The 27,254-nt window shown below is 36.9% G+C and overlaps 1 protein-coding gene across 1 annotated transcript in view; it reads right to left on the reverse strand.

Moving 5' to 3' along the window:
• The window catches only part of PRKCA (protein kinase C alpha), a 484,269-nt gene that overhangs the window by 60,764 nt on the left and 396,251 nt on the right, over positions 1 to 27,254 (reverse strand). The window contains exons 6-8 of the mRNA XM_072645482.1: positions 18,048 to 18,204; positions 17,271 to 17,405; positions 16,919 to 17,015 (exon numbers count right to left, since the gene is read on the reverse strand). Coding sequence (XP_072501583.1) covers positions 16,919 to 17,015; positions 17,271 to 17,405; positions 18,048 to 18,204 — 389 coding nt within the window. The remainder of the gene's footprint in view (positions 1 to 16,918; positions 17,016 to 17,270; positions 17,406 to 18,047; positions 18,205 to 27,254) is intronic.

Raw genomic sequence — 27,254 nt, forward strand, 5'->3', positions numbered from 1 at the left:
CATTCATGAACCTAGAAAAATTATTCATGAGTTGGCCACAAAAACACTGAGAGGTATTAAAAACCTCCTACAGAATCTTCCAGTTGCACAGTGGGCTCTTTTGGTGTTTTTCACCAAAGAATCTTCATGATCCCATTTGAAGTTTTCTTGACAGATATGCTGGAGTGGTTTGCCATTGCCTTCTCCAGTTCATTTTACAGATAAAGAATTGAAGTAAACAGGGTTAAGTGACTTGCGTAAGGTCACACAACTAGTGTCTGAGGTCAGATTTGTATTCAGGAAGATAAATTTTCCTGAATCCAGGCCCAGCACTCTATCCATATACCACCTAGCTGTTCCTTAGTTTTCTTATAAAGTTGTCAATATGTTTCCAAGACGACAGCTCAAATCTGCTCTTGCCAAGACTTAAAAAAGCATCATGGTAGGGATGTCAGTGACTTGGTGGGCATGAAAATTTTTTTTAGATTTCATGGGGTGAAGGCATTTAAACTGTAATTCTTTTTGTAGTCAAAGATAGTTCTTTTTCCTTAGATCTTTGAGGAGAGCATTGTCAAATATCAAGGACTGGTGCTTTCAAGGGTTTGAGAACTTTCTTCAATGCAGATAGTAATCTGTCTACAGCTTACTTAGCTATCTGAGGATTGGAGAATTTAAGTGACACCAATAGCCCCGAGGCTAGTGTCAGACGTGAGATTTGAACCCACGTCTTCCCAAGTCCAAACTGTAGCATTCCATTTGCTATGCTAAGTTGTGAACCAGAGAAGGGGGATATAGTGAACTATCCAAACTCTATTGCCTGATTCCCTTTATCAATCAAGGAACAAATAACTATTAAGTACTTTTCATGTCCCAAATGCTGGGCAAAGCACTGGAGATTCAAAGAAAAATCAATTCCAAACTTCAAGGAGCTTACTTTCTAATGGAGATACACACATATTATGTACATACATATATACATATACATATATATGTCTACATATAGAGTAGATGGAAGGTAACTGGCATATGAGGGGATTTGGAAAAGCTCTTAGGAGAGGTGGTGCTAGAACTTAGTCTTAAAAGAAACAAGAAAAAATATTTGAGTGTTGGGAGAAAGAGCATTGCAGGTATGGGGAAAAGTCAACATAAAAGTGTAATGCTGGGAGATGGAGCGTCATATGGGACGAACAGCACATAAGATAATAGATCAAAGAATGCATAGGGAGGGATGAAATATAAGAAAACTGTAAAGGTAGGAAGAGGTCAGGTGAGAGTCTTAAGTGACATATTCTATTTGATCCTGGAGATAATAAGAAGCCACTGAAATTTATTGAACAGTGGAAGTGATTTGGTCACTCCTATACTTTAAGAAAATCACTTTGGTAGTTAATGGGTCAAAGACGGATCAAAAATGGGGAGAGATTTAAGGCTAGGAGATCAATTAGAAATCTGTACTCCAGGTGAGAGTTGATATCCTAAAGGTGATTACCTTTACAAGGATGGTGGCTGTAGAAATGAAGACAAGGAGATGTAGAGGAAAAATGCTATGAAATGCTATAAGGGTAGAAGAAAAACAATTGACAAAAAATTGGACATAGGACATGAGTGAATGTGAAGTGTTAAGAATGACATTGAGCTTATTAAGTAGCACCCCTGAGGAGCAAAGACCCAAGGGGCAGGGCAGGAGCATGATGGTTAGTACAAGAGAAAAGTAGGCATAGGGACAAAGTCTACAGCCATGGAACAGAGGTTTGCTCTATGAAAAGGTAATGGTCTTATATGGGGATCATATATGTGTGTGTGTGTGTGTGTGTGTGTGTGTGTGTGTATGTATGTATGTAAATGCCTGTAGGGGAAAGCCCTACTGGTCTTCCTTTTTCAATTGCTCTGGTGACTGAAATAATTTATTACTGATAATAATAGCTGACATTTACTATCATTCAATGCTGGAGCTGAGTTGTAAAACTTTGGGACTTAGTGCTCCATATCTTTATAATTTTTGAGGAAACAGGAATCAAAATTCCCCTGGCTGCTTTTGCCATGTACTGGATGACCAAGAAAAACAGAATAATTATCCTGTTTCCTACTAAGGGTTTGTCCTTTGCAGTCATCACTGAAGGAAATAACCCTTCTTGAGAGCTGCCCACATCATCCATGCTACCATTAATACTAGAAACAAACCAACTGCCAAGTAAGTACTTAAGATATAAGATGAAGAATCCTTGCATCAGAAGCATTCCCCAGAACACTACTTCTACTTTGGTCGAAGCAGCCATAGTCCACTGAAGCCACACTTGTGGAGATATGACCTAATGACTTTCTCTCTATATGTTGTAGGCCCCACTCCTCCAGTATATTGTAAGCTCCTAGAAGATAATGATGGTCTTTCTTTCTTTTGTACCCACAACACTTAGCACACTGCCTGGAAGATAGCAGGAGTTTAACAAATGTTTACTGAGTAACTGATTCATTGACCTATTCAGCAATCGAAAACCTAGAAAAGAAAGTTCCTGGAATTGATCAGTCATCAAATAGTTCAATATCAGCCATGGAACAGAAGATGGAAGGTGAACGACAGATGGCAAAGACTAGGAAAAGCTTGATGGAAATAACATTAAGGAACATGTCTCACCACCTGTTTTGAAAATGCATGTTAAAGATATGGGCCTTTCCATCTGACTTGTAACTGAAATCTCTTATAAAAGTCGTCTTTTTCTATTGGAACGTGAGCTGTTTGAAAGCAGGAAATGCTAAGTTTTTATATTAGTATGTTCAGAGTTCATTTACTTTACACACAGTAGGCACTCAATAGTGCCTGTAATTTCATTCATTCAATATGACAATCAGCTTTTAAAATCTATTGTCTCTCATCTAGGTGTGTTCAGTTATATAATCAACAAAAGTGTTGAAGTCTAATGACATAATATTAATTCATCCCACGAGTATTTACTAAGTGGCCGCTATGTAACGTAGTAAATAGAGCTCTGCAGCTAGAGTCAGAAAGACCTGAATTAAAATTTGACCTTATATTTACTAGCTACGTGACTCTGGACAACTTGCTTATCTTATATCTGCCTCAATTTTATCAACTGTAAAATAGAAATGATAATAATAATAGTAACACATACCTCCCAGGGTTGTTGTAAAGATCAAATGGGATAAAATTGGTAAGGAACTTAGCGCAGTACCTGACATACAGCCGGCACTTAATGTGTAAATATTCCCCCCCTTCCTACTGTGTGTAAGGCATTCTATTAGGAGCAGGAGATACAAAGATAAAAATGAAACAGTCCCTTCCCTGAAACGGCTTTATGTTATATGGTGAAACAACATGTACACAGAAAAGTAAATACAAAGTGAGTATATAGTAGTACTGATACCTTTCTAAGAAAAAGGAACCTCAGGTTACAAACAAAGGACCCACGATCCTTGGCTAATTATAAATGTGAAGCTAGAATGGGTGTACCACACAAACTGGAAAAGACTGGAGAACTCCCTGGGAAATACAATCATGTCTGCTGAACAAAACAAAAAGCCCATTGGGATAGCTGCTGTCTTAGAGCATCTAATGTCTTAAAAAATAAAATGGCATCATTTTCTGGAGATCAAACTGCAAAAAAAGGTAACTTAAAATGGGGTACTGCAATTCCTTCCAATAGGAACAGCTAATGAGTTTCTTAGGAAACAGTGGGAATTCTGAGTGCCAGTGCTCAAACATTCAAGATGTCACTCTTTTTTTGCCCTCCAAAAACCAAGGTAGGAAATGATCCAAAAAAAGTTTGACATGGAATAATTTTATTTTGTTATAAACTGCACAGGAGCAACAGGAAAGATCCAAATGGAGTGATTCAAGGCTCTCAGGTCCCAAGAACAGCTGAACGGACTTCTCACCAGCATGAATTTATTGTCAGCAGTAGCTAGGAGGCCAGCATGTATAGGAGTGATGAACCATCACTGAATCATGCTGTTGAGTAAACAATCATTTAATTCCCTTGCTACTTCATTGCTATAAACAGCACAGGAAGCGTGAGTTGGTACAAGAGAGGCAGTATGGCACTTTGTGTCAAGTCAGAAAGACACGTTTAAACTCTAGCTTTGACATTTACTCGCTATGTGATCATGGGGAAATCATTGAACCTCTGAGTTTCAGTTTCCTAATCTGTAAAATGGGGATTATAATGCCTGTCAAGTTTTAGGACTGTTGTGAGACTCGTGAAATTATACATGCAAAATGCTTGCAAACATTTAAATACTGTGTAATGTCAGTCATATTACTATAATTATTATAAGTAAGGAAAGTATAGATATTTCTGCATTATGCACAAGATGTAAATAAAAGGGTAACATATTTCCCCTCAGATAAAAGACTGTTAAAAGCATTTGGATGGGGGTAGAATCTAGTAACTTATCCAATAACTTCTATGTACATTGTAATATGTTTTATATGTTCCCTTCTTTGTTATACATAACAAAGAAGGAGAAGATGAGCTGCTACAGGAGGGGTAGCATGGCATCATAGATGGTGTATTATACTTGGAGTCAAAAAGCCCTAGGTGCAGACACCACTTCTGGTACTAGCTATATAGGCATGGGCAGATCAGTTAGCTTCTCTGAGGCTCAATTTCAATATCTTTAAAATGGGAACCATTAAATCTATAGTACATGCAATACAGGGATGTTGTGAGACTCAAATGAGATAAGGTACATACAGTTATTTACAAGTATTGAAGCCCTATGGAAAAGTTAGCTGTTATCTCCTATTTTTCTGAATTCCAATTTATACATAGGACCTTTTATGTATTCTGCTTAGTAAAGGAGATAGGGCAGGGACAGGGATTGGGAAAGACACTTGCTAAATGTATTGGAAATGCATTCATCAAGTAACAAAATTTCAGGTTCAGTTATTGCTGTAGAAAACTTGCAGGTCAGAACAGAGACTGTGTATTGGACCAAGAGGCAAATAATTCCTTGAAGGGCTATGCCTTGATTCCTTGAAATATGTGTGTACTTTATGCTTTCTTTGCAACTTAGTGAGAAACACAATTGTTTTGTGGTGACTGGTGTGGTGGAAGGTTGGGAATGAGAAGTATCAATATGAGTTTAATATTGGCTAAAGTGGCACTATGACCTCACAGCACTTTGAAAAACAGACCTAGATGGAGAAGTTACTTCCACCGCAGCATGCATCACTGATGGCCACTACGGACCTTAATGAACACCAAGAGTCATAAGCTTAAATAACAGATTGTCAGAGCTGGAAGTGATCTTGAAATACAACAATTCAATCCAGCAAACATTTATTAAATACCAGGTTTATGTAAGGTAATGGGATTTGTAGACAAAAATAAATAGTCCCTACCCTTGAGGAGTTTACATTCTATTTAGAATCCTTTGTGGAATCTTACCATATGCCCTGCTATATACTTCCAGAGCCAAAGGAATTGTCATGGGACTTGCCAATATAATTTAAAGACTCCTGGATCTTGCCATTTACCCAGCTGATAAATGCTCAGGACCACCAGTAATCTGATCACCAATCAGCCAGCAAGCATCTCTTAAATGCCTACTATGTGCCAGGAAGAAAGACAAAAACAACTCCTGTCCTCAAGGAGCATACAATCCAATGGCGAAGAGAACATGTTATGTATAGGTACATATAAGAATATATATATACACATACACACATGCACACACACACACATATATATGCACGTGTGTGTGTATCTTGTTCTTTAGTCATTTTTCAGTGATATCCAACTCTTTGTGATGGTTTCTTCATGCTATAAATACAGATGGAGGTTTTAGTATGTTTAAGCCTATAAGGTTGCCTCTGACTCAAACAATTCTATGATTCCATGTCCAAAATAGAAACAATAGAAGGGTTTCTTGTTTCCCCCTTCTGTCTCCTCCACAAGCAGATGTTACTGAGATGGGGCAACTGAAAGCAAGGAAGGCAGAAGAAACACTTTAAAGAACCACTGAAATATTGTCCCAAACAAGACAGTATATTTATGGCTAACTGGTGTGTATATATGCAATATATATATATATATATATATATATATATATATATATATATATATATGTACACACATATATATATATACACACACATATATATATATATATATATGTACACACATATATATATATACACACACACACACATATATATATATATATATATGTACACACATATATATATACACACATATATATATATATATATATAAAATTACGTGTATCAAGAGAATATTCACTTCTACTGCATGATCCTTAGTATAATGATTTATAAACAATGATTTATTTATAAATAATGATTTGTGCATTATACATTGGTACTAAGACCAGCTCAGTCTTTTGGAGAGCACCATGATGGGCATAGAGTCCCTACAGAGAATACTCTGAGCCTGATTTCACAACAAACAAAGCAAAGTACCTTCTCGGATGTTATCATCTCTACAAATACATACCATCCAATGACAGCCTGTCAGAGTTAAAAGGTGAACTTAGAAGAACGTTAATCCAGCTATTTATACTACCGATGGTAACACTGAGGGCCAGAAAGCTCAAGTCATATGCTAAAGGTCACATTGCTATTTGGTGGCAAAGCTGGGACTAGAACCCAGGTCCTGGGTTCCTAGACTGAATTCTAGACTCTCTCTCTCTCTCTCTCCATTGCACTTTCATGCCAGCTCCCCTGCAAGAGCCAGTGGAGGTAGACTCTCAAGTCAAAAACACTCCTGTGTTCCTCTTTCTTCAAAATCTCTTTCAATAATAACCTGGTCGACTTCATCTTCTTCCAATTGGTCTCTCAGTGGGACAGAGTCAGCAGGGACTTTCCCTGTCTCCCTCTTGCATGCTGTCTGATGTAATTCTCATGGGCATGAATGTAGTTCCTGACACCACACAGTGAACATGAAACCAATATATGTTTGGGCACAAAGTCGATGGGGACAAAGCCCAGAAACAGAGATCCTGAGAAACAAAAAAGCGGAAAGCTAATTGCTGATGTCATTTACCACAATAAAGCACACACGTGAGAGAAACCTGACTGTATATAATTTAAGGAGCAAAAAGAGAAAAGGTAGTGTATTTCCTAGGGAGCAATAGAGGGGGAAAGAAATAGAGAAAATCTATGAAATCAAAACAGATTTTAATCCTTTATTAATGTTCTGACCAATACATCTGACCAGTCCTGGAAAAGGGGCTTTCCTCTCAATTGCATGGCTATTTTAAGTGAATTAATAAGGAAGTAATACCCTGAGGACTCTGGACAGGAATCTCTTCTTAAGACTCAGCTCATATAACATATCTGCATCTCAAAATGGTGCCATAGTCAAAAAGATTAAGCCAAAATGTTTAAATGTGAAATTCCCATCTGTGGCCACAATCTCTTTACTTTTTTTCTGGTCTGCTCCCTCACATGTATGGATCCTCGTCTTTGTCCTCATTATGGCCTCTGGTTCCTGGACCTCCCTTATTCTCTCAGTCCATTAGCTCCCTTCTGGCTTTGATTGTCTCCATACTAAGCCTAGACTCCTTGGCTAGTTTTCATAAAGATGCTCTGGTTAGGACTCTAGATTCCTTCAGCCCCTTGACATTTTGCTCTACTCCTATCTTCTAAGTTTCTACTATAGTTCCCACGCTTCCAGATACTTATGACAAAAGTCATGAAACTAGGCTGACTAGTTCAAGCCCAAATTCATGCTATTTATACTCAGCTGGATCCTCACTGCTGCTCTGTAACCCTTAATCCTTGCTCTCTGGCTATTTCTACAATCTCCAACCACCTTTGCTGCCCATAGAGAGACTGTGTCCTGGAGGAACTTCCCCCCTTCCCCTGTAGAAACCTATTGTCCTAAGTAGTGACTACTTCAATTGACCTACTATTTTTTTTAAAAGGAAAGTCTCAACTATGCTTCACATCTCTTATTCTCTAGCCGTCTTCTGAATAGCTTCACCAACCAATTTACCAAGGTACTACCTTTCTTTTCCTCCCAGTTTTGGAGCTGTGATCAAATAAACTCAGCCATAGCTCGTTAGGGGTGTCAATCTACTTCTCTATTGCCCCACTTAACCATGACCACTATTTCCTGGACCAAAGTGTCCCTACCTGGTGACCACTCCCCTTTTCATTTTGTTTCCCCCATTAAAACGTAAGCTTCTTGAGGTCAAGGACAGTGTTTGCTTTTGAATTCCTAGCACTTGACACAGTGCTTGGAACATATTAATAATATAATAAATACCTTTTTCAGTCATTCATTCTGGTAAATGACCTATTATATTATTTATTCAGGATATAAAGAGTTCTAAATGCCAAAAAAGGAATTTGACAAGGGGGGGGGGTGATAGTTAGACTTATACTTTAGGAAAATCACTGTTGTAGTGGGGAGAGGCTTGAGGTAGAGAAGCCTTATTGTAGGTGAGAGATGACAAGGGCCTGGCCTAGGGTGTGGTTGTGTGAGTGGAGAGAAGGAAATGTATAAAAGAGATCTTTTGAAGTTTGTTGTTTTTGAGTCTTTCCATCATATCTAATTCTTTATTACTCTATGGATCACAGAACTCCAGACCCTTCTATCCTCCACCGTCTTCCAAAGTCTGTCCAAACTCATGTTCACTGCTTCCATGACATTGGCTATCCATCTCATCCTCTGCTGTCCTCATTTGTCTTCAATCTTGCCCAATATCAAAGTCTTTTCCAATGAGTCCCATCTGCTTATCATGTGGCCACAGTACTTAAGCTTCAGCTCCAATATTTGACTTGCAATGAAAAGGTTGAATCAATCTCTTTAAGTACTGACTGGTTTGATCTCCTTGCTGTCTAAGGGACTTTCAAAAGTCTTCGTCAATACCATAATTCAAAAACATCAATTCTATGATACTCGGCTTTCCTTACTTACACTCCAACTCTCATGGCCTTACATTGCTACTAGAAAATTCACAGCTTTGACTATACAGACCTTTGTCAGCAAGATCATCTCTGCTTGTAAGTATGCTGTCCACATTTGCCACAGCTTTCCTTCTAAGGAGAAAGCATCTTTTAATTTCATGGCTGCATTTGCCATCTACAGTGATTCTGGAGCCCATGAATAGAAAAACTGCTTCCATATCTTTTCTCTCCATTTTTCAGGAAGTGGTGGGACCAGTTTTGAAGGTAAAACCACCAAAATTTAGCAATGGATTGAATAAATGAGGTGAGAGTAAGGAATCGAAGATGTGTATGTATAGTGAGAGAGAAGACCTCAAGGAATGGCAGTCTGGTGAGAGAAAAGGCCTTCTCTCAGAGTGTTATGTCTCTATGGGTAACACTCTACTAAGGAGAATGGATGTGTGAGGTATTAGGGAAAAATAGTACCCCAAATAATGAGAGGGACATAGAACCAAAAGTAGAATTACAGACATAGCAGGCCAAGGCTGGCTCACACCAGGGACTTGATTTGGTCTGGAATAAAATAAAACACTAATGGCTAACAAAAGAAGGTTTGCCTAGTCACAAAATGGTAAGCACATTCAGAGCAGGGAAAGAATATTCAGTGAGGCCATAGCCTTGGTTTAGTTAAGTGTATTCTCCATGCCTCTTTGCTGCATGGGAGCAGCCAGAGTTCTTTGTGGCATTTTTGTACTCAGGTGATCAGGAAATTATATCAGGGGCCAGAGCCTATTTTGATCCTCTGAGCCAATTAAGTCTCAAGAATGTTTTGCTACTTTTTAAGAAAAGAATTAACTCAGTACACGTAGTGGGAAACTAGTAACATACAAATCTCCAAATAGGTCAGGGCAAGAGGTTGGGCCAGGCTTCATGATTTGGACAGAGGATAGACAACTCCTATCATACAGCACTATTTCTATCTGTCATTGCTTCTCCTATAAATTCATATTTCTAAGAAGGAGACACAGCAGAAAAAAAGAACAGAATAAGTCCCACAAAGGTAATAACAGAAATTGGTTAGAAGAAGGGCCTCTAACCTGGTACTTTAGAAGCATTAACCTCAAGGTAGAGCACATAAAGAAGGAAAAAATAAGGACGTAGCATATAAATCAGAAAAGAAAGATCAAAGAAGAAAAATAATGAAGAAAAAAATGAAGGAAAATGTCTTGGGAAAGAATGTCATAAAATAAATTTACTTAAAATGTGAGGTTGGAAAGGAAGAAGCGAGGGAAGACTTTGAAATAATCACTTAAGCAGGTAAGAAAAGAGAAAGGGAAAAAGAGGGGGAAATAGATTACTAAATAAGTAAAAAAAAAGGAAAACAAACTATTTAAGTAAATTCAGAGAACTGGAGATAGGGAAAACAAATATGAGTGGGGGAAGGAAAGGAAGAGCCTGTGGGAATTGAATAACATCAAAAAAATTTAAGAAAAACTAACTGCAACAACAAATTACTCATTTAAAAGAGAAAAGAGATAAAAAAATAAAGAAATGGAGGAAAACCCATGTCTATCAACTATGACATTAAATTTGAGTGGATTGAATGATCCATTATTTTATGTTAATGTGAAAAGAATGACTAAAAAGATTTTAAAAGATTTTAAAAATCTAACTTGGCACTTTCATTGGTCTAGAGTTTCCGCTGAAAGCTTCCCCTAGCAATGCAGATATGCAATTTATAACCTTAGGGAGTTGCCTAGTGGCACTGAGGGATTATTACTTGCCCAGGATCACATTGCCAGTGGATGTTAGGGATGAGACATGATTCCCAATCATCCTGACTCTGAGGCCAGCTTTCTATCCATTATATCAACTCTCTATTCGTTAGCCAAGCTGTATCTCAAGAGAATGAATAAAAAAACAAGATCCAACAGTCTGTTGTATATAAGAAACAGATCTAAAAAGTAAAGACATGTACAGAGTGAAAATCAGAGGCTGGAATAAAATTTACTGTGCATCTATCTGGTGAATCCGAAAAAGCAGTAATTGCACTGATGCCATTAGATAAGACAAAATAAAAATTCATAAAATCAGTAAAGATACACAAGGATACTATGTCACGCATAAAGAAACCAGAGACAATGAACCACTAATGGAAGTATGAACTGGATCACCAGTCCTGCAAAGACATTTGAAATTATTCTAAAAAAGCAACTACATATATCCTTTGACCTAAAAATCACACTTAGATATACACGCCAATGATGCTAAAGATAAAAAGAAAGCCCTCCCTTCCCCAGTATTTAAAATGGCACTCTTTATTGAAGCAAAAGGCTGAAAATAAAGTAAATGTCCTTCAATTAAAGAATGGCTAAACAAATTGTGGTACAAGGAAATTATTATACTCTAAGAAATGATAACTATAAGGAATACAGAGAGGCATGTGAAAATTTCTATGAATTGATATGAAGTGAATTAAACAGGGCCGCACACATACATACAAGTATACACACACACATGCAAACACAATAACTAAAACAATGTAATTGGAAAGGACTTAAAAAATTGAAACTGAACATTGTAATTTTGGTAAACAAATTTGGCCCAAAGAGAAATATGAACACGTAACTCCTGACCCTCCTTTCTTTTTCATAGTCAGGAGACAAAGGGTATAGGATACTGTGTACTACTGTATTTTGTCAATATATTGCTCAGTTTTGCTGAACTAATTATCTTCTTTCATTTTTATTCATTGTTATAGGGAATGGTTTTCCAAATAAGGGAAAAGGGAGAAATATTGGGAAATGAGGGTGATGGAAAAACAAAACATATCAGTAATAATGAAAAAATATTTTTAAAGGAATGGCTATGGTGCTGGACTAGGTAATGAGTTTGACTGCAAAGTGAAGGAACATACAATGTTCCTTTAGGTGAGATTACTTCATACCTAATGTGACAAATCTCTGGGCTATTCCCAAACTTTGTTCTATGATAAAGGTAAAGCATAAAATTGATATTCTCAGAAGAAAATGCTTTTTGATATTTTGGAATCAAAACTTTGGTCTGGGTTTTTAGAGTTGATCATTTACAACACTTGGACTGACAGACCAGAAAGTTGTAGACCAGAAAGTCATTTGTGCAGGTGTATATATCACAAGACTTGTCAGTAAGTATTTCTACATCTACCAAGATAAATTTCAGTAGTCACTGAAAAAATAAAATAATATCAAAATTCGAGGAATTCTCTGAGACTCATTCAATAGAATAGTCTCTGATGTGTGGGCTATTATTAAATGTAGTAGAAAATACTGGTTCAACAATGATTATCCAGGCTTTTCAGACCTTAATTATTTTATATGTATTTGAAGGGACTCAATCACTCCCAAATTTTCTCTGTAAGGATCCAAAAGACATTCATGCTCAAGTCTGGCAAATGTCCTGAGTTTACAGTGTTTTGGGATGTAAGGAAACCTTCCTTTCTGGTCTTCAAGTAGCATTGCACCATCTTTGAGGGCATGGTTGGTGGAGGGAAGAGGGGAGAAATGGCCATAATTTTTAAAAAGCTGTCCAGAACCAGGTACTGGATGTTCAAGGGGTCTTGGCTTTGCCTTTTGCACTTTTTCCCCCAACTAGGCTATATGTTTTGGGGATCAGGAGCTCCTTCACTTGTTCTTTTGTATTTCTTCATGGCACTCCACAAAGTAAACACTCAATACTAACTTATTGTGAATCCTTCTGTAGGATAACAATAAATGGTGAGAGGACTTCAATTATCCACACATATCTCTCCATGTCTTTGTGTATTTCTCTTTCCCAAAAGCAGTAGGGAGGAAGTAGTTGCTGAGGTGGAAATGACAACTCTGAGAGGAAGTAACCACTCTTAGTGGTTTAGAATGTGATAAAGATCCAGTGGAGAAGGAAATGGCAAACTATTCCAGTATCTTTGCCAAGAAAACACCATACAGGGTCACAAAGAGTAGGACATGACTGAACTACTGGATGACAACAAGATGATGAAGGAGAAGAAATGTGAATATAGTGTGAAATGCACGTTAGATTTTTAAGAAAGCAGAGTTCAAATGATTCAGAGGAAGACAGAAACCCATAGGCTAAAATTCAAATGAGAGAAATCAATTCGGGATTGGTGGAATCTTAACTTTGATTCTTTAAAATTTTAGGATTGTCAAAGATATGGTTAATAAACATCTAGAAAGGGAAGTAGTGTTTACAAAGGGCTAACATGCCATTCTCAAGAACAGATCCCTCTAGAATAATCTTATATTCTTTTTTGACAGGATTATTATAAAGGTACATGAGGGGAATGCTAAAGATTCAGTTTACTTAGATTTCAGAAAGCCTTTGATCAAGTTTCTCATGCCATTCTTATAGACAAAATGAAGAAATATGAATTAGGCTTAAAACAGATGAATTCAGAAAGAATTGAATGACAGGTCTCAAACAACAGTGATTAATGCTTCATTATCAGTGTGGAAGTTCTCCAGGGAAGTATCCTAAAAATCTGTGTTTAGTCCTATGTTGTTTACCATTTTTATCAATGGCTTGCATAAAGGCATAGATCGCATGTCTGTTACATTTTCAAAGGACATCATGCTGAGAGGAATAGCTAACACAATGAGTGGAAGACTCAGGATCCAAAAGAACCTTGATGGATTGGGATACTGGGCTAAATCTAATAAGGTGAATTTTGTTAGGGATAAATGTAAAGTCTTACATGTGGATACAAAAACTAAATGGGAGCTTGCGTAGTTAAGATGGGAATTTGAAAAAGTTCTAGGTGTTTGAGTGGATATCAAGGTCAAGATGGCAGCAATTTGATGTGTCAGTGAAGAAACTTGAGGCTGCATTGAGTGGCATCACTTCCAGGACTAAGGAGGCAATGAACTCTTTGCTCTGTTCTGGGCAGATGTCTTTTGGAGTATGATGCTCAGTTCTAGGTACCACAGTTTAAGAAGGATACAGCTAAGCTGAGGAGAATTCAGAGAAGGGCAATCAGAATAGCAAAGAGTCTGGCATCCGTGTCATATAAGGATCAGTTGAAAGAAGTGGGAATATTTAGAGCAGGTAAGAGAAGACTGAGAATAACTCTTTTAAATTATATGAGGCAGTCATGTTATATTGTAACTATCAAGTTATGTGACTGTAAATAAATAAATGCACAATGAATCAAATTGATTCAAGAAGGACTACAAGATCTTTTTAGTAACATCAAATAAATAGGGACCCAATTCTTATTCTCCCAGTTCTGGTAATAAAGTACAAAATGCAGCCTGAAGGAGAGTATAAGTCTAAGCAAACATTCATTTCTATCTTACTATATACAATCAAAACAAATGCTATGAAATACGTCTGGGACAGACAGATTTTTGTTCCAATATCGTGGGCAAGAACCACATATATAATTAATATGGAATACTTGAGACTTTGTATGGAGAAAGTAAATAGTTGAGGAGGAGCCTTCCTAAAACACCAACAGAACATGATGTTCTCTAAAAAGTTCAGTATTTTGAAGCTGGTTTATATGAAGCTTTGTGGGTCAAAAACTAGCAGAAAGCACTGTTTTTACATTATGCAGATCAGTTTATTCCATGCATCTTACCCAGTGCCAAGAATGTATGCTTTCTGAAATATGGGAAAGTTGGGATTCCTTTATGATATATTAAAGTTAATAATAAATGTAGGGCTACAGTACAGAAAGTTAAAGTTTTCGCACAACGAACTTAAAATGAAAAAAGCATTTTCTTTGGAACATCTAGAGGAAAGAAATGGATATCAATTAGAACTGTAAGTACTACAAAATATGAATCTCCATCATGTCTCAAAAAATGTTCAAACAGTAATTTTTATCATTTTAGGTTAGAGTTCAGGTTGTGTACTCCCCCTCTGTGCTTTAAAACAAGATTGCTGAGTTTTTTTTATTGGCAAGCACATTTTGAAAGGTCATTTTAGTAACAAAGGAGCATGTTTAAACATATACAGCCAATCCAGTTGAATACCAAACTAGCAAACATTTTCATAACCATCTGGGGAGATAGTTTCCATTTTACAAAAATGTAATAAGAAAATAACCTTTTATGAAAAAGACTGTTACAACACAACCACTAAATTGTAGAGTTTTGAGACTCATTTGATGGTCCTATTTATTTCAAGTAATAGATTTTTTTCAGAAGAATTAAACAATTTGGCTAAGTCCTTGTTCCAAACTTCTTAAGAATTTATTGGAATCAGATAAGATATGTATAATTTTGGGGTCTAAAAAAGGGAAATAATGACAATAGCAATAATAATATTTACGTAGCACTTAAAGATTTGCAAAGCACATTACATGTTATATCATTCAGTCCCCACAACAACCCTATGAGGTAAGTGCTACTATTTCCCCCTTTTTACAGGTGTGGAAATTGAGACCGGGAGAAGATAAGTGAATTGTCCAGGGTCACACAGCTAGTAAAAAAGGCAGGATTTGAATTTACATCTTCTCGATGCCTGATCCAACACTATCTACTTTATCACCTACCTGCAGGATCTCATACATGTCTAGGGTTCTTGAAAAGTATATATACATATATACACACATCATATATATACATACATGAACACATGTGTTAAGAATATGTGTGCATATGGGCATGTGTACCTATCCATATATGTGTATATATATATAAACATTTATACCTATAGCCCCATATATTCTCTTTTATGTATGTTATATATGTGTATATATACATTTATAAATGTTATAGGTGCATACATATAATATGTGCATATATGTATACATGCATGCTTCCCAGTTTATTCCATAAAGAGTAAGAGGATTTGAAATTACATCAGCCAGAGAAAGGCTAATTACTGATAATTATAATAATTACTAATGAAGCTAAAATGTGAAGCAAATAGAGAAACTAGAAAAAATAAAAGAGTTGTCCTGGCCACAAAAGCACAGCTTAGAGAAAAAGAGTCTATATAATGCCGACCCCTCTTGCCCACCAAAAAAAAATTGATAAGGAAATAAAAGGAAAGAAGGAAGGAGGGAAGGAAGAAAATAGGTTAATAGACCTTTGCAATGAGATTGGAAATTAAAATGAACTTATTGATTGAAATGAAATAAGAATTCAACCAAAGCTGCATTTTGCTTAAAGACTGACTTGATGGACACAAACAAGAGGTCTGTCCAAGATCATTGAAAAGTCAGAGTGAAATCTGCTTAGAAGGACCTCCATTAGAATAATCATATACCTATTACATTTTGTAGTCTTTCTTCTCAAGCCTAGAAGCCCAAAGTACTTTACTCCTTTATGGTGGAGAACAACTACTTCCTTACAAAATCTGAATACTTAAGCTTCTTTGTATATTGTTGTTGTTCAGTTATTTCAGTTGCGTCCAACACTTTGTGACCCCATTTGAGATTTTCTTAGCAAAGATACTAGAGTGGTTTGCCATTTTGTTCTCCATCTCATTTTCCAAATGAGGAAACTGAGGCAAACAAGGTGGCATGACTTGCCTAGGGTCATACAGTTAGGAAGTGCCTGAGGCCAAATTTGAACTCAGGACCTCCTGACTTCAGACCCATTGCTCTGTTCACTATAGCAGTAACTAGTTGCCTTATTTTAATATACCCAAGACAAGGAATTCTTCTTTCAGTTTGGTCTATTAGAGAAGATTTTCAGTTTTCACTGCTCAAATGATTAATGACAGTGAAGAATAGAACTTGCAAAGAAGAAGGAAATGTGATTTTGTGAACATAAAGAATCCTGATTGTGGGAATTCCCTTCACCAGTACAGACTGCAACCCATGCAAGATTTACTAGATATGTCCAAGGGGCATGTCCCTGAGGTATACAAGAGCAGAGAGACTATGATAGAAGCATCAAGAGGCAGGATTTAAATTCATGTCTTCTTGTCTGCAACCTAAGTACTAGATCATTTTATATTGCTGGTTTAATAATATAGTACCTATGCTTTAAAGAAAATAGCTAACAAACATTAACTGTCTGAAGTGTTGCTTAGTCAGAGGAAGGGTAATTCAAGTTATTTCTTTCTCATTCTTACTTCAAACTTCTGCCTCAGTTCCATATTTCCTTCTTCGTCCCCTTCTGGAATGGGCACATTGTAGTATTCACCTTCTTCTTGATTAAGCAACTTATACCTTTCAAAGAAATAGGAGAAAACTGTAAGTTCACTTATTCTGAAATCAACAATAGTTTATGCAATATCTCTCCTTCAACCAGGGATTAAACTGTTCAATAAAGTCAGTGCTTAATCAGAAGTAGCAAAGCCAAGCAGGTTCTGTCCATTCATTTTTGGAGGACTTGTTTGGATCCTTTTGAAAATTCTCTATGTACGTAAAGCTTTAAGCCAAATAACTTTATTTGCAGATATATTTGACTAGATGAGGTCTTACCATCCACTTGCTGGCATTTTCATAAGTTCCGATACCCCAAATGAAAGTGAACCCATAAAATCATTTCTTGTTGTTCGATCCCAGTCCCAGATCTCAACAGATAACCGTCTATCTTTATCTGTAGGTTTTAATTTGCTAGAAAGAATGAGAGAGAAAAAAATCACACACTCATCATCTCAGCATGAATCAAGGAAAAAATGGTCCCAATGATACCCTAACTTTACTGTATAACTTCTCAGGAAATAGTTTTTCTTTCTAGAGGATAGGGAAGATAATAGTCACATTCTGTTTATCCATTAACCTGAGAAGAGAGCCACAAGGAGAAAGGCATAGGGATATTCTAAATATCATGATGGTTTGTAAAAATACATCTCCTTAAGAGCAGGAATAGAGCACGTACAGAAAGGACACCTTATTAGAGAAGACAAGAAGAGATTTCTATTGTTGGTTGTCCTTCTTTCTTGGAGAGAACCATGACATCAGGAAGGTGAAGGCATAAACTGCAAGTGAATTGGATTAAAGTGATAGAGGGCTCTGCAAAATCACCAGCCTCGCTCTCTCCTCCAGAGTCATCTGGGTCCAGCAACCAGATACAGATCAGGACAACTGGAGATGTCCTCGGATGCAGTGGGAGACCTTGGCCTCTTTATTAAGTTATGGTCTTTTCCAGGTCTCAGTTTGACTGAAGCAATGTCCATTCCATGATTAAAATTAGATAAGGAATGAGGCAAAGAATGGCCTCTTTTTACCTAGAGAAGAGAAGAGGGTTCTACTTACAATGTGAATGATTCATTCCACTGTGGGTTTAATGTGGAGCGGATCGTTTTGGTTTTTTGTTTACTTTCATTCTTAGGGTCAGGGATAAGTTTCAGCTTCACATAGGGATCTGAAAGTCCATTTGGATCCATAGGGATTAAGTTTTTTGCATCTCGTACTACACAAAGAGAAAAAAGAACAAAAGCAAATGTTAATTAAAGAAGGCTAACCATTGTACATGCTTATGGCAATCCAAGTCAAGTGGAAGAAATGTCAAGTTAGCATGAGGCTTGGGAGTGGGCAATAGCTATGATGAACCTTTCAAAAAGTACTATTCAGTTCCATAGTCAGAGCGTGGTCACACAGATGAAAAGCCAGACTTTCTTATCCCCTCTCTATCCAAAAATCCAGGATCTCCCTTCCTCTACCCAGAGGAGTATAACTGGCAATTCTATCTGAGTTGAGTAACACAAAATGGACTCAGGTGTAAACAGTACAAAACACTCTCAAATCAATATTTTAAAAAGGGAGACAAACACAGTTGGAAACGAAGCAATGACCTTTCAAAGAGACTAGATCTCAGAATAAAAAGCCTGAGGGGAGAGACCCTGAGATAATGCAAGGCTCCTGGCCAGGAGAGTGGGCTTGGTTGCAAAAGAAAGTTGGGGAGAAACTCCTTTAGAGGTGATGTCTTGGGGGTGGATGGAGTGGAATCATGTCACCCAAAAACACATTTGTGTTTTTAATAACTGTTTTTGCTAACTAGGTGCTAAGGTCAGAGGCTGCTACATGCTGAAGGAGTATAAGTACTCCTTGGGCTCTCCAAATTCTGGAGCCTCTGGGCATAGCTCTAAGCACCCAAGTGGTACAATGGATAGAGTGCAAGACCTGGAGTTTTGGGGAATATCTGAGTTCAAATCCAGCCTGAGATATTTACCATCAAATCACTTCATCTTTTTTTTTCTGCCTCAGATTCTTTATCTGAACAATAGGTATAATAATAGTACCTAGCTCACAGGATCAAGTGAGATAATAGTTTCAGAGTTATTTGCAAACTTTTAAGTCTATATGTTAGCTATTATTATTATTATTAATTACAAAATTATTTGCTATTATTATTAGGCATCTAGGTAGTCATAGTGGATATAGTACTGAATCGTTTTAATCATTTTTAGTCATGAAGAATTGAGATGAAATTTCATCTCAAATACTTAATAGCTGTGTGACCCTGAGCAAGTCCTTCACTTTGATCAACCTTATTTTACCCCTTTCTAAAATGTGGTACTATTACTAGCACCATAGGGTTGTTCTTAGGATCAAGTCAGAAAATATACATGAAACACTCTGCAAAACATAAAGTGCTATATAAAATCATTATTTCTATTATTATTCTCTCAGTGACAACTCTATAGAAATAAAACATATATTTACAAACTTTCAATTCACCTAAATAAAAAGATTAGTTTAATAACCTCAACACAGAGAAACCTACATTTCTTCAGAATCTAAATCTACCTTATATTTTAAAAACATTGACATCAGGTGGCAATAATTAATTATAACAGGTTTTTTTGGTGACAAATAACAGAACATTGACACATTTCCTCAAATCACACTTTTTAAAAAATTTTAAATCTCCTAAGGAAACAAACATCACCATGCTTTACTTTTAAGCACCAAAGTTCATTCTGTACTTTCTAGTTTCATCGTTTCAGATGTCACAGACTGAAGATTCATCTGCCAGTTGGGTACACACATGGATTAAATCTAATGCTGGCATTCCAAAGCCTTAAAACAAAACAAAGCAAAACAAAACTGCTCCATGTACCATTCAACAAAAGAATAATCTCCTTGAATCCACATTGGTTAATGAAAGACCCAAGTTCTACCAGGGAACTTAAAGGTAATAAATACCAGTAGTAGTAACAACAACAACAGGCTTGTGAAGTACAGTATATATATATTATCTCTTTTGATTTGTACTGGAACTCTATGATATGGAGAGTCCTAGAGGTCAAATGACTTGCCCAGAGTCAGCTGTGTAAGAAGTATCTAAGGCTGAATTTCAATTCAGGTCTTCTTGACCCCAGACCTAGCACTTCAGAATGCCGCCAAATACAGTATAGTATATAGTGTGTCAGTCAGTAAGCAATTAAGTGCTTACTATGTGCTGAGAACTATACTAAGCATTGAGAATATTTAGAAAAAAAAAAACAAAAGATAGTCCCTGTTCTCAAGGACCACATATTATAAAAGAGGAAACAACATGGAAATAACTTGTGGTTCAGTCATTTTTTAGTCACTCTTAGTGACTCCATTTGGGATTTTCTTGGCAAAGATGCTAAAGTTGTTTTCCATTTCCTTCTTCAGCTCATTTTACAGATGAGGAAACTGAGGCAAACAGGGTTAAGTGACTTGCCCAGGGTTACACAGCTAGTAAGTATCTGAGGCTAGATTTGAGCTCAAGAAGACAAATCTTCCTGATTTCAGGGAGGGAACTCTACCTACTGTGCCATCTGGCTATACAAAATTACTCTGTACACATAAGATATATGAAGGATAAGTTGAACACAACCAACAGAGAATATCCATTTTTAAAATTATGCATCTCTATCAGTAAAATATGTGTGTGTGTATGTGTGTGTGTGTGTGTGTGTGTGTGTGTGTGTGTGTGTGTGTGTGTGTGTGTGTGTGTGTGTGACTCTGGGCAAGTCCCTAAATTCCTTAATGCTCTAGGCAAACTTCTAAAACAGAGTGTTTTTTTAAACCTGCCTCTCAGGACTCCTTAAACAGTGTGCTGAATTCTATATAAACCTTCTTTGAAAATACCATTTCTAAATACACAAAACAAAATGCATAGGATTACAAAAGAAAACCATTTATATTAAGAGAAACACACCAAGTTCACAGAACCCATTTTAAGAATGTCTGCTATGCTGATCCAACCATTCTGGAGAGCAATTTGGAACTATGCCCAAAGGGCTACCAAAATGTGCATACCCTTTAACCCAGAAATACCACTTCTAGGGTTGTGTCCCAAAGAGATCATAAAAATGAGAAGAAGACCCACGTATACAAAAATATTTATAGCAGCTCTCTTTGTGGTGGCCAAGAACTGGAAACTGAGGGGATGCCTATCAATTGGGCAATGGCTGAACAATTGTGGTATATATTGTGCTATAAGAAATTACAAATAGACCGAATTCAGAAAAACCTGGAAAGACTTATATGAACTGATCCTAAGTGAAATGAGCAGAACCAGGAGAACATTATACACAGTAACAGCCACAGTGTGTGAGGACTATTTTTGATAGCTTTACCCTTTCACAACAATGCAAAGGACCTAAAACATTTCCAAAGGACTCATGATGCAAATTGCCATTCACATCCAGAGAAAGAACTACAGAGTCAGAATGTAGAATGAAGTAGACTATTTTCTCCATTGTTATGTTTTGTTTTTCTTGTGGTTTCTCCTATGCATTTTAATTCTTCTATGCAACATGACTAACGTGAAAATGTATTTAATAAGAATGCATGTGTAGAACCTATATAAGATTTCATGGGAGGATGAGGGGCAGAGAGAGAAAACAATTAGAACTTATGGAAATGATTGTTGAAAACTAGAAAGAAATAGATTAATAAATTTTTTTTGGAAAAAAAATAATGTCTGTCATCCTGCCCTGGCCTAGGGAGTTTACTCATCTGGTGGTTTCTGTGCCAATGAAATCACTGGTCCACCAAGATGAAAAATACTCCAGTGAAAGAACTGATGAAGTCTGAAAGCAGATTGAAGTATACTTTTTTTCACTTTAGTTTTTTCATGGTTTCCCCTTCTTCTTTTGATCAGTGTCCTTTTACAATGTGACTAATATGGTAATATGTTTTATATGATTGAACATGTATAACTTATAGCAAATTGCTTACCCTCTCAGTAATGGGGAAAGAGAGATAGAGGGAGAAAATTTGGAACTAAAAATTAAAAAAATACATTTTAAAAATTGTCTTTACATGTAATTGGGGGAAAATAATTTTTTTTAAAACATCATTAGTTCAGTACTTGTTCTTAAAACACACACACACACACTATACCAATATATTATGTACAAGTATTATAAAATATACAAAAATAGATATCCAAAGGGTATAAATGAATCATTTGTTGAGGATTATGATAATCATTTTTTAATTCCATCCAGAAATTATGCAAAGCTTTTGTTTGAATTTGGCTATACATTTCCATCTTCCCAGAGATTAAAATAGAATTCTAATATTTTCTTCCCGCACACCCCACTATGGAAACCACTGGTACAGAGAACCAGAGTTTTACTCCTTCTTAGATTTAACCAGACAAATCCTTCAAACACTAAGAACAACTATGAAAAAGGGTTGATGGAGTATTGTACTTAATCAGAAAGACCTAATTTCATGTCCCACTTGATCCTTACTAGCTATAATGATCCTAAACAAATCACCAAATACTCTCTGTACCTTAGGCAGCTCTAGAGAACTTATTTACTGAAGTTTAGTTAGATCAGTTTAGATCTGCCTCTGTTCTATTTCCACCCTTGTCAAAATCACAGTGCCTTCCTATGTTCATATATGGTACAGAGAACAATGTAAGGTAACATAAGCGAGTGCTCAACATTAAGTCAGAAAATCTGGGTTCAGAATTCTGATTCGGATACTTACTAGCTGCAGAACCACAGGCAAGTTACATAATTCCTTGTGCCTCAGTTTCCTGATCTATAAAATACATACTGTTACTGCCAACTAGTTAGTGAGAAAAGTTCTGTAAAATTCAAAGTGAGTCACTATTACTGCTGCTGTTCGTGGTATATATAAATCCAAACCACTTGTTGGAAAAGTCATTTGGGTAAGACATTCTCTTTACTGAGTCTCATTTTCTTCATCTGTAAAATGAAGGGGCTACACTAGATGATCGCTAAGGTCTCTTGCTAATTCTATTTTATAATTTTACTATATATTTACTATAAGGACATTGCCCAACTTCTGGAACTACATGGACTTTGGGAGGCATAGAAATTTAAAATACCTCTTCTGGTCTGTTAAGTAGATCCTTGGGTCTCCAAAGAGTTGGTACAGTTCCCTTAATATCAATAGATCATATATTGAGAGCAGGAAAGGAAACTGGTGATTACATATGTGGTGCAGCAGATCAAGAGCTGGACCCAGAGTCAGGAACACCTATGTTTAAATCAGGCCTCTGACACTTGCTAATTATGTGACCCTGGGTAAGTTAGTTTACTTGTTTGCTTGAGTCTCCTTGTGGGAATAATAACTGTAACTACTTCTCCGGGCTATTGAAAAGGGAAAATGAGATAATATTTGTAAAGCACTTTGTAAGCCTTAGTGATGTATAAATGCTACTTAGTTATCACCTAGTTCAATTCTCAGTTTTAAAGCTAAGAAGACTGCACCTCAGAGATATTATGTAACTTGAGTAAGGTTATACAGGTAGAATCTAACAAGAACAACAAAGACCTGCTATGTGCCAGGTATTGTGCTAAGTACTTTCCAAGGATTAATTCATTTGACCCTGACAACAACTCTGAGAGATGGGTGCTCCATTTTATAGTTGAGGAAACTGAGGCAAACAGAAGTTAAGTGATTTGATAGTAAATGTCTAAGGCTAGCTTTGAACTCAGATCTTCTTGACTCCAGGCCCAGACCAAGATCTGGACCTAGATCTGATGCCAAATTCATCTCTCTTTTTATGAATGCCTACAGGTTCCAGTCTGCCCCTCCTCCTATTCAATCTATTTTTCGGCCAATCTGTTTTCCATGCATAATATGCTGGCTCCTATCACTGTGTCTGCCTCATGCATGGAATGTCCTCCCCCCTCACACCTGATTTGTATAATTCCTGGCTTCTTTGAAGGGACAGCTCAAATGTCACCTCCTATAAGGGACTTCTATTCTCAGGTGCTGGCTCTCCCCTTCCCCCAACCCCTACAATTACTTATACATAGTCTTTGTACATGTTGCTTCATCCCAATAGAATGCAAGCTCCTTGAGTCCAGGAACTACTTTTTTTGTTTTTCTATCCCCAACACATAGCACAGTGCTAGGCACAGAGCAGGTAGCTCCTTACCTTCTCTTACTGCAGATATCTGTGATGGAAAGCAAAACATCCTTTGGTGTTTTTGTTTTAGTATAATCAAGTGCCTGATTGACTCTTGTCTTTATCAATCATGAATCTTTACTAGGAGCAAAGCACAGAAACAAGAGTTTCTTTAACTAGAAACAGTATATGCATTTGTATGGTTAATGTGATCTTCCCCACATATTAATGGGTCTGCCCTTTAAGTGAAGTTTGATTAGGGAAGATTTGTAGGAACACCCACAGTTTTTGTTAATAAGGTACCGATTCTCAAGTGTTGGGATGCCCTCTGGCTCTAAAAAAGGTATAAATACTCTGAGGGCGAGGTTTTACTTTGGGGCTCAGTTTTTGCGAAGAAGGTTTGCTTGGCTAGGTGAGAACTCTGGGAAGCTGCTAAGGAGACTCCCTGGCTTTGAGAACCCAGATGACATGCTTCCTTCTCTGATAACTATGGTCAGACAGTTGGGGTCCAACTGTCTGTTGAATTCAGGCAGAGGAAGCCATGTCTGTTGATCTTTGATTTCTCTGTATTTTCACTGAAGTTCAGGGTGCTGACTCCCCTGAACTAGGTGAATGATATATGTGCTTGATTAAAGTGATAGTTAATCCCTTGAAAGTTGCTTTGCTTTTATGAATGTAGATCTAAGAACTTGTGATAGCAGGCTCCCCTGTGTATGTTGGCATGCTTAATGATACAATATCCAATCAGGTTCCAGTTTTAACAGATTCTACCTCCACAACATCTCTCCCATCGGTTTCTTTCCTTCTATTTAGAACCACCAACCTCATTCAAGTCCACATCTCCTCTTACCTGTTTACTGCAATAGCATTCTAACTGGTCTTGCTTTATACCTCTCCTCTTTCCAATTAATTATCCTAACAAAGTGGTTTTCCTAAAGCATAAGTGTAACCATGTCACTCCTCTAATGGTTCCTTATTACCTCTCAGATAGCTTTTCACAAGATGGCTCTAATCCTTCTTTCTTGCCTTATAATACATAAATTGCTTTCATGCACTCCTTTGTCCAGCCAAACTAGGTTCCTGTTGTTTATCAAATATCCTACTCCATACCTTAATCTCTTAGCTTTTGCACAGACTCTCCCCTTTGGTTAGAATGCTCTTCCTCTTCCACCTCTGCCTCTGTGAATCCCTAGTTTCCTTCAAAGCTCAGCACAAGTTCTACCTTCTACCTTTTCTAATCCTCACCACTGCTGCTGTCACCTTTCTTTGAGATATTCTTTGAGATTCTCAAAGAATTATCTCTTATTTGTTCTGTATTACTTATATGTATGCACATCTCTCCCCTAATTGAATGTAACTCTTAGAGAATCAGGATTTTTCCATTTTTGCTTTGTTATCTCCATTTCTTAGCACAAGCAGTAGAATAAGATAGGGGCTTAATAACTGCTACCTGTTATTGACTGATTGAAGTATGGTACAACACAGGATTATCAGGCCTTAATTTGCATTCTCAAAGTTTTCCACTATTCCATCTATGATTTATGACTGTTTCTTTCATATCTTAAGATATGATTTTGGATCCTTAAAGAGATTGCCTTTCCAACTCACCAGACTTTATGTGATTGCTTTGAAAATAGTATTCATAAGGTCAGATTACATTCAGTCCTCAGGTGAGCCATATTTAGAGTGAGTCTAGCTCAGAACTTTTCTCAATTCTATCTAGATGGCATAATTGTGATGCTGATGATGCTGGAGAGGGAAGGAAGATTTGGGCTTAATCAAAAGGATTAGATTTATTCTGCCCAGGAGGCAGAAGCAGGACTAATTCTATAAGCATTTACTGTTGTAGAGAACTATGCTAGGTGCTAGGGGAAATAGAATAATTAGGCAAGACACAGTCTCTATTCTTATCAAGCAAGTATAATATAGTAGAGGGACAAGACACAAATACATAATTGCACACACTTTGCTTCAAAAGTACATTAGAGAGTGGGAAAATAGAATATTATTTGAGATCCAAGTCAAAGGGTGGCTAAAAATGGGGTCAGAGGGACGGGGATGAGACAATAAAGTCTTCCTAGTAGAGGTAACATTTGAGTTGGATTTTGATGAATGATGTTCCCCACAATGGATACAGGGAATACCACCAGCAAATTAAGGCATTAAAGCTTCTGTTGGATTTCTGGCTCTGTTACTGACTACCTTCATAAATTTGGGCAGATTACTTAGTCTTTATGGGGCTGAATCTCCTCATTTGTGCAATGTGGATAATACAATTTACCTTGCCCACTTCACAGGACAGAAGTTCCAACTTATCAGCTTGTCATTTGAGATCCTCCACAATACCTTTGTAGCTGTATCAGTACTTCCTTATACCTACTTTTCCTGGCTGATTTCACATTACTCTCTTTCCATGTTACTCCCCAGTGTGTCACAGTCAAACCATTAGCAATTCTCCATTAATGATAATTCATTTTTAGTTGTTTGTGCCATTGAACAGTGCATCTCCTAAGGTAAGGAATGCTCTCGCTTTCACCTGTTGGAATCCCTACCTCTATTCAAAGCACTTCTCAGGAGCCACCTCCTGCCTTCTACTGTGTTCCTCTTGAAATTAACTTGTAATTATTTTATTTTTGCTTATCTCTATATGAGATATAACATCTCCCTTCCCCAGAAGAATGTAAAGTCTTTGAAGTCAGGGACTATTTAATTTTTGTCTCTATATTTCTAGCCCCTTGCACATTGCACATGTTTAATAAATGTTTCTTAAGTTCAATTTTATTTTTTAAATAACATCCAGATGAGTAGAGAAACTTGTGATGTTGTAGAAAGAGAGCTGGCCTAGAAGTCAATTTTGCTGAATAATATAAATGACATATCAGTCATTTAATAAGACCTATACATAGTTCCTGAAATAAGGAACCAGTTTGACTATCTTTCTTCTTTATACTTGGTATCATGAAATGATAAAAATTCTGTTAATATGAGATGACTCCTATTAAGTTTAACTCTATAAAAGCATAGGCAAAATTCTTACATCCTTGTCTGATAAAGTAAGAAACTTTTAAAAAGCTGAGAAAAAAAGGAAAGGCATCCTAGACTTGACTAGAGCCTAGTGAAACATCAAGAAGGATTTTTTTCATTTT

The sequence above is a fragment of the Notamacropus eugenii genome, chromosome 2, assembly GCF_028372415.1.
Source record: "Notamacropus eugenii isolate mMacEug1 chromosome 2, mMacEug1.pri_v2, whole genome shotgun sequence".
Lineage (NCBI taxonomy): Eukaryota > Metazoa > Chordata > Mammalia > Diprotodontia > Macropodidae > Notamacropus > Notamacropus eugenii.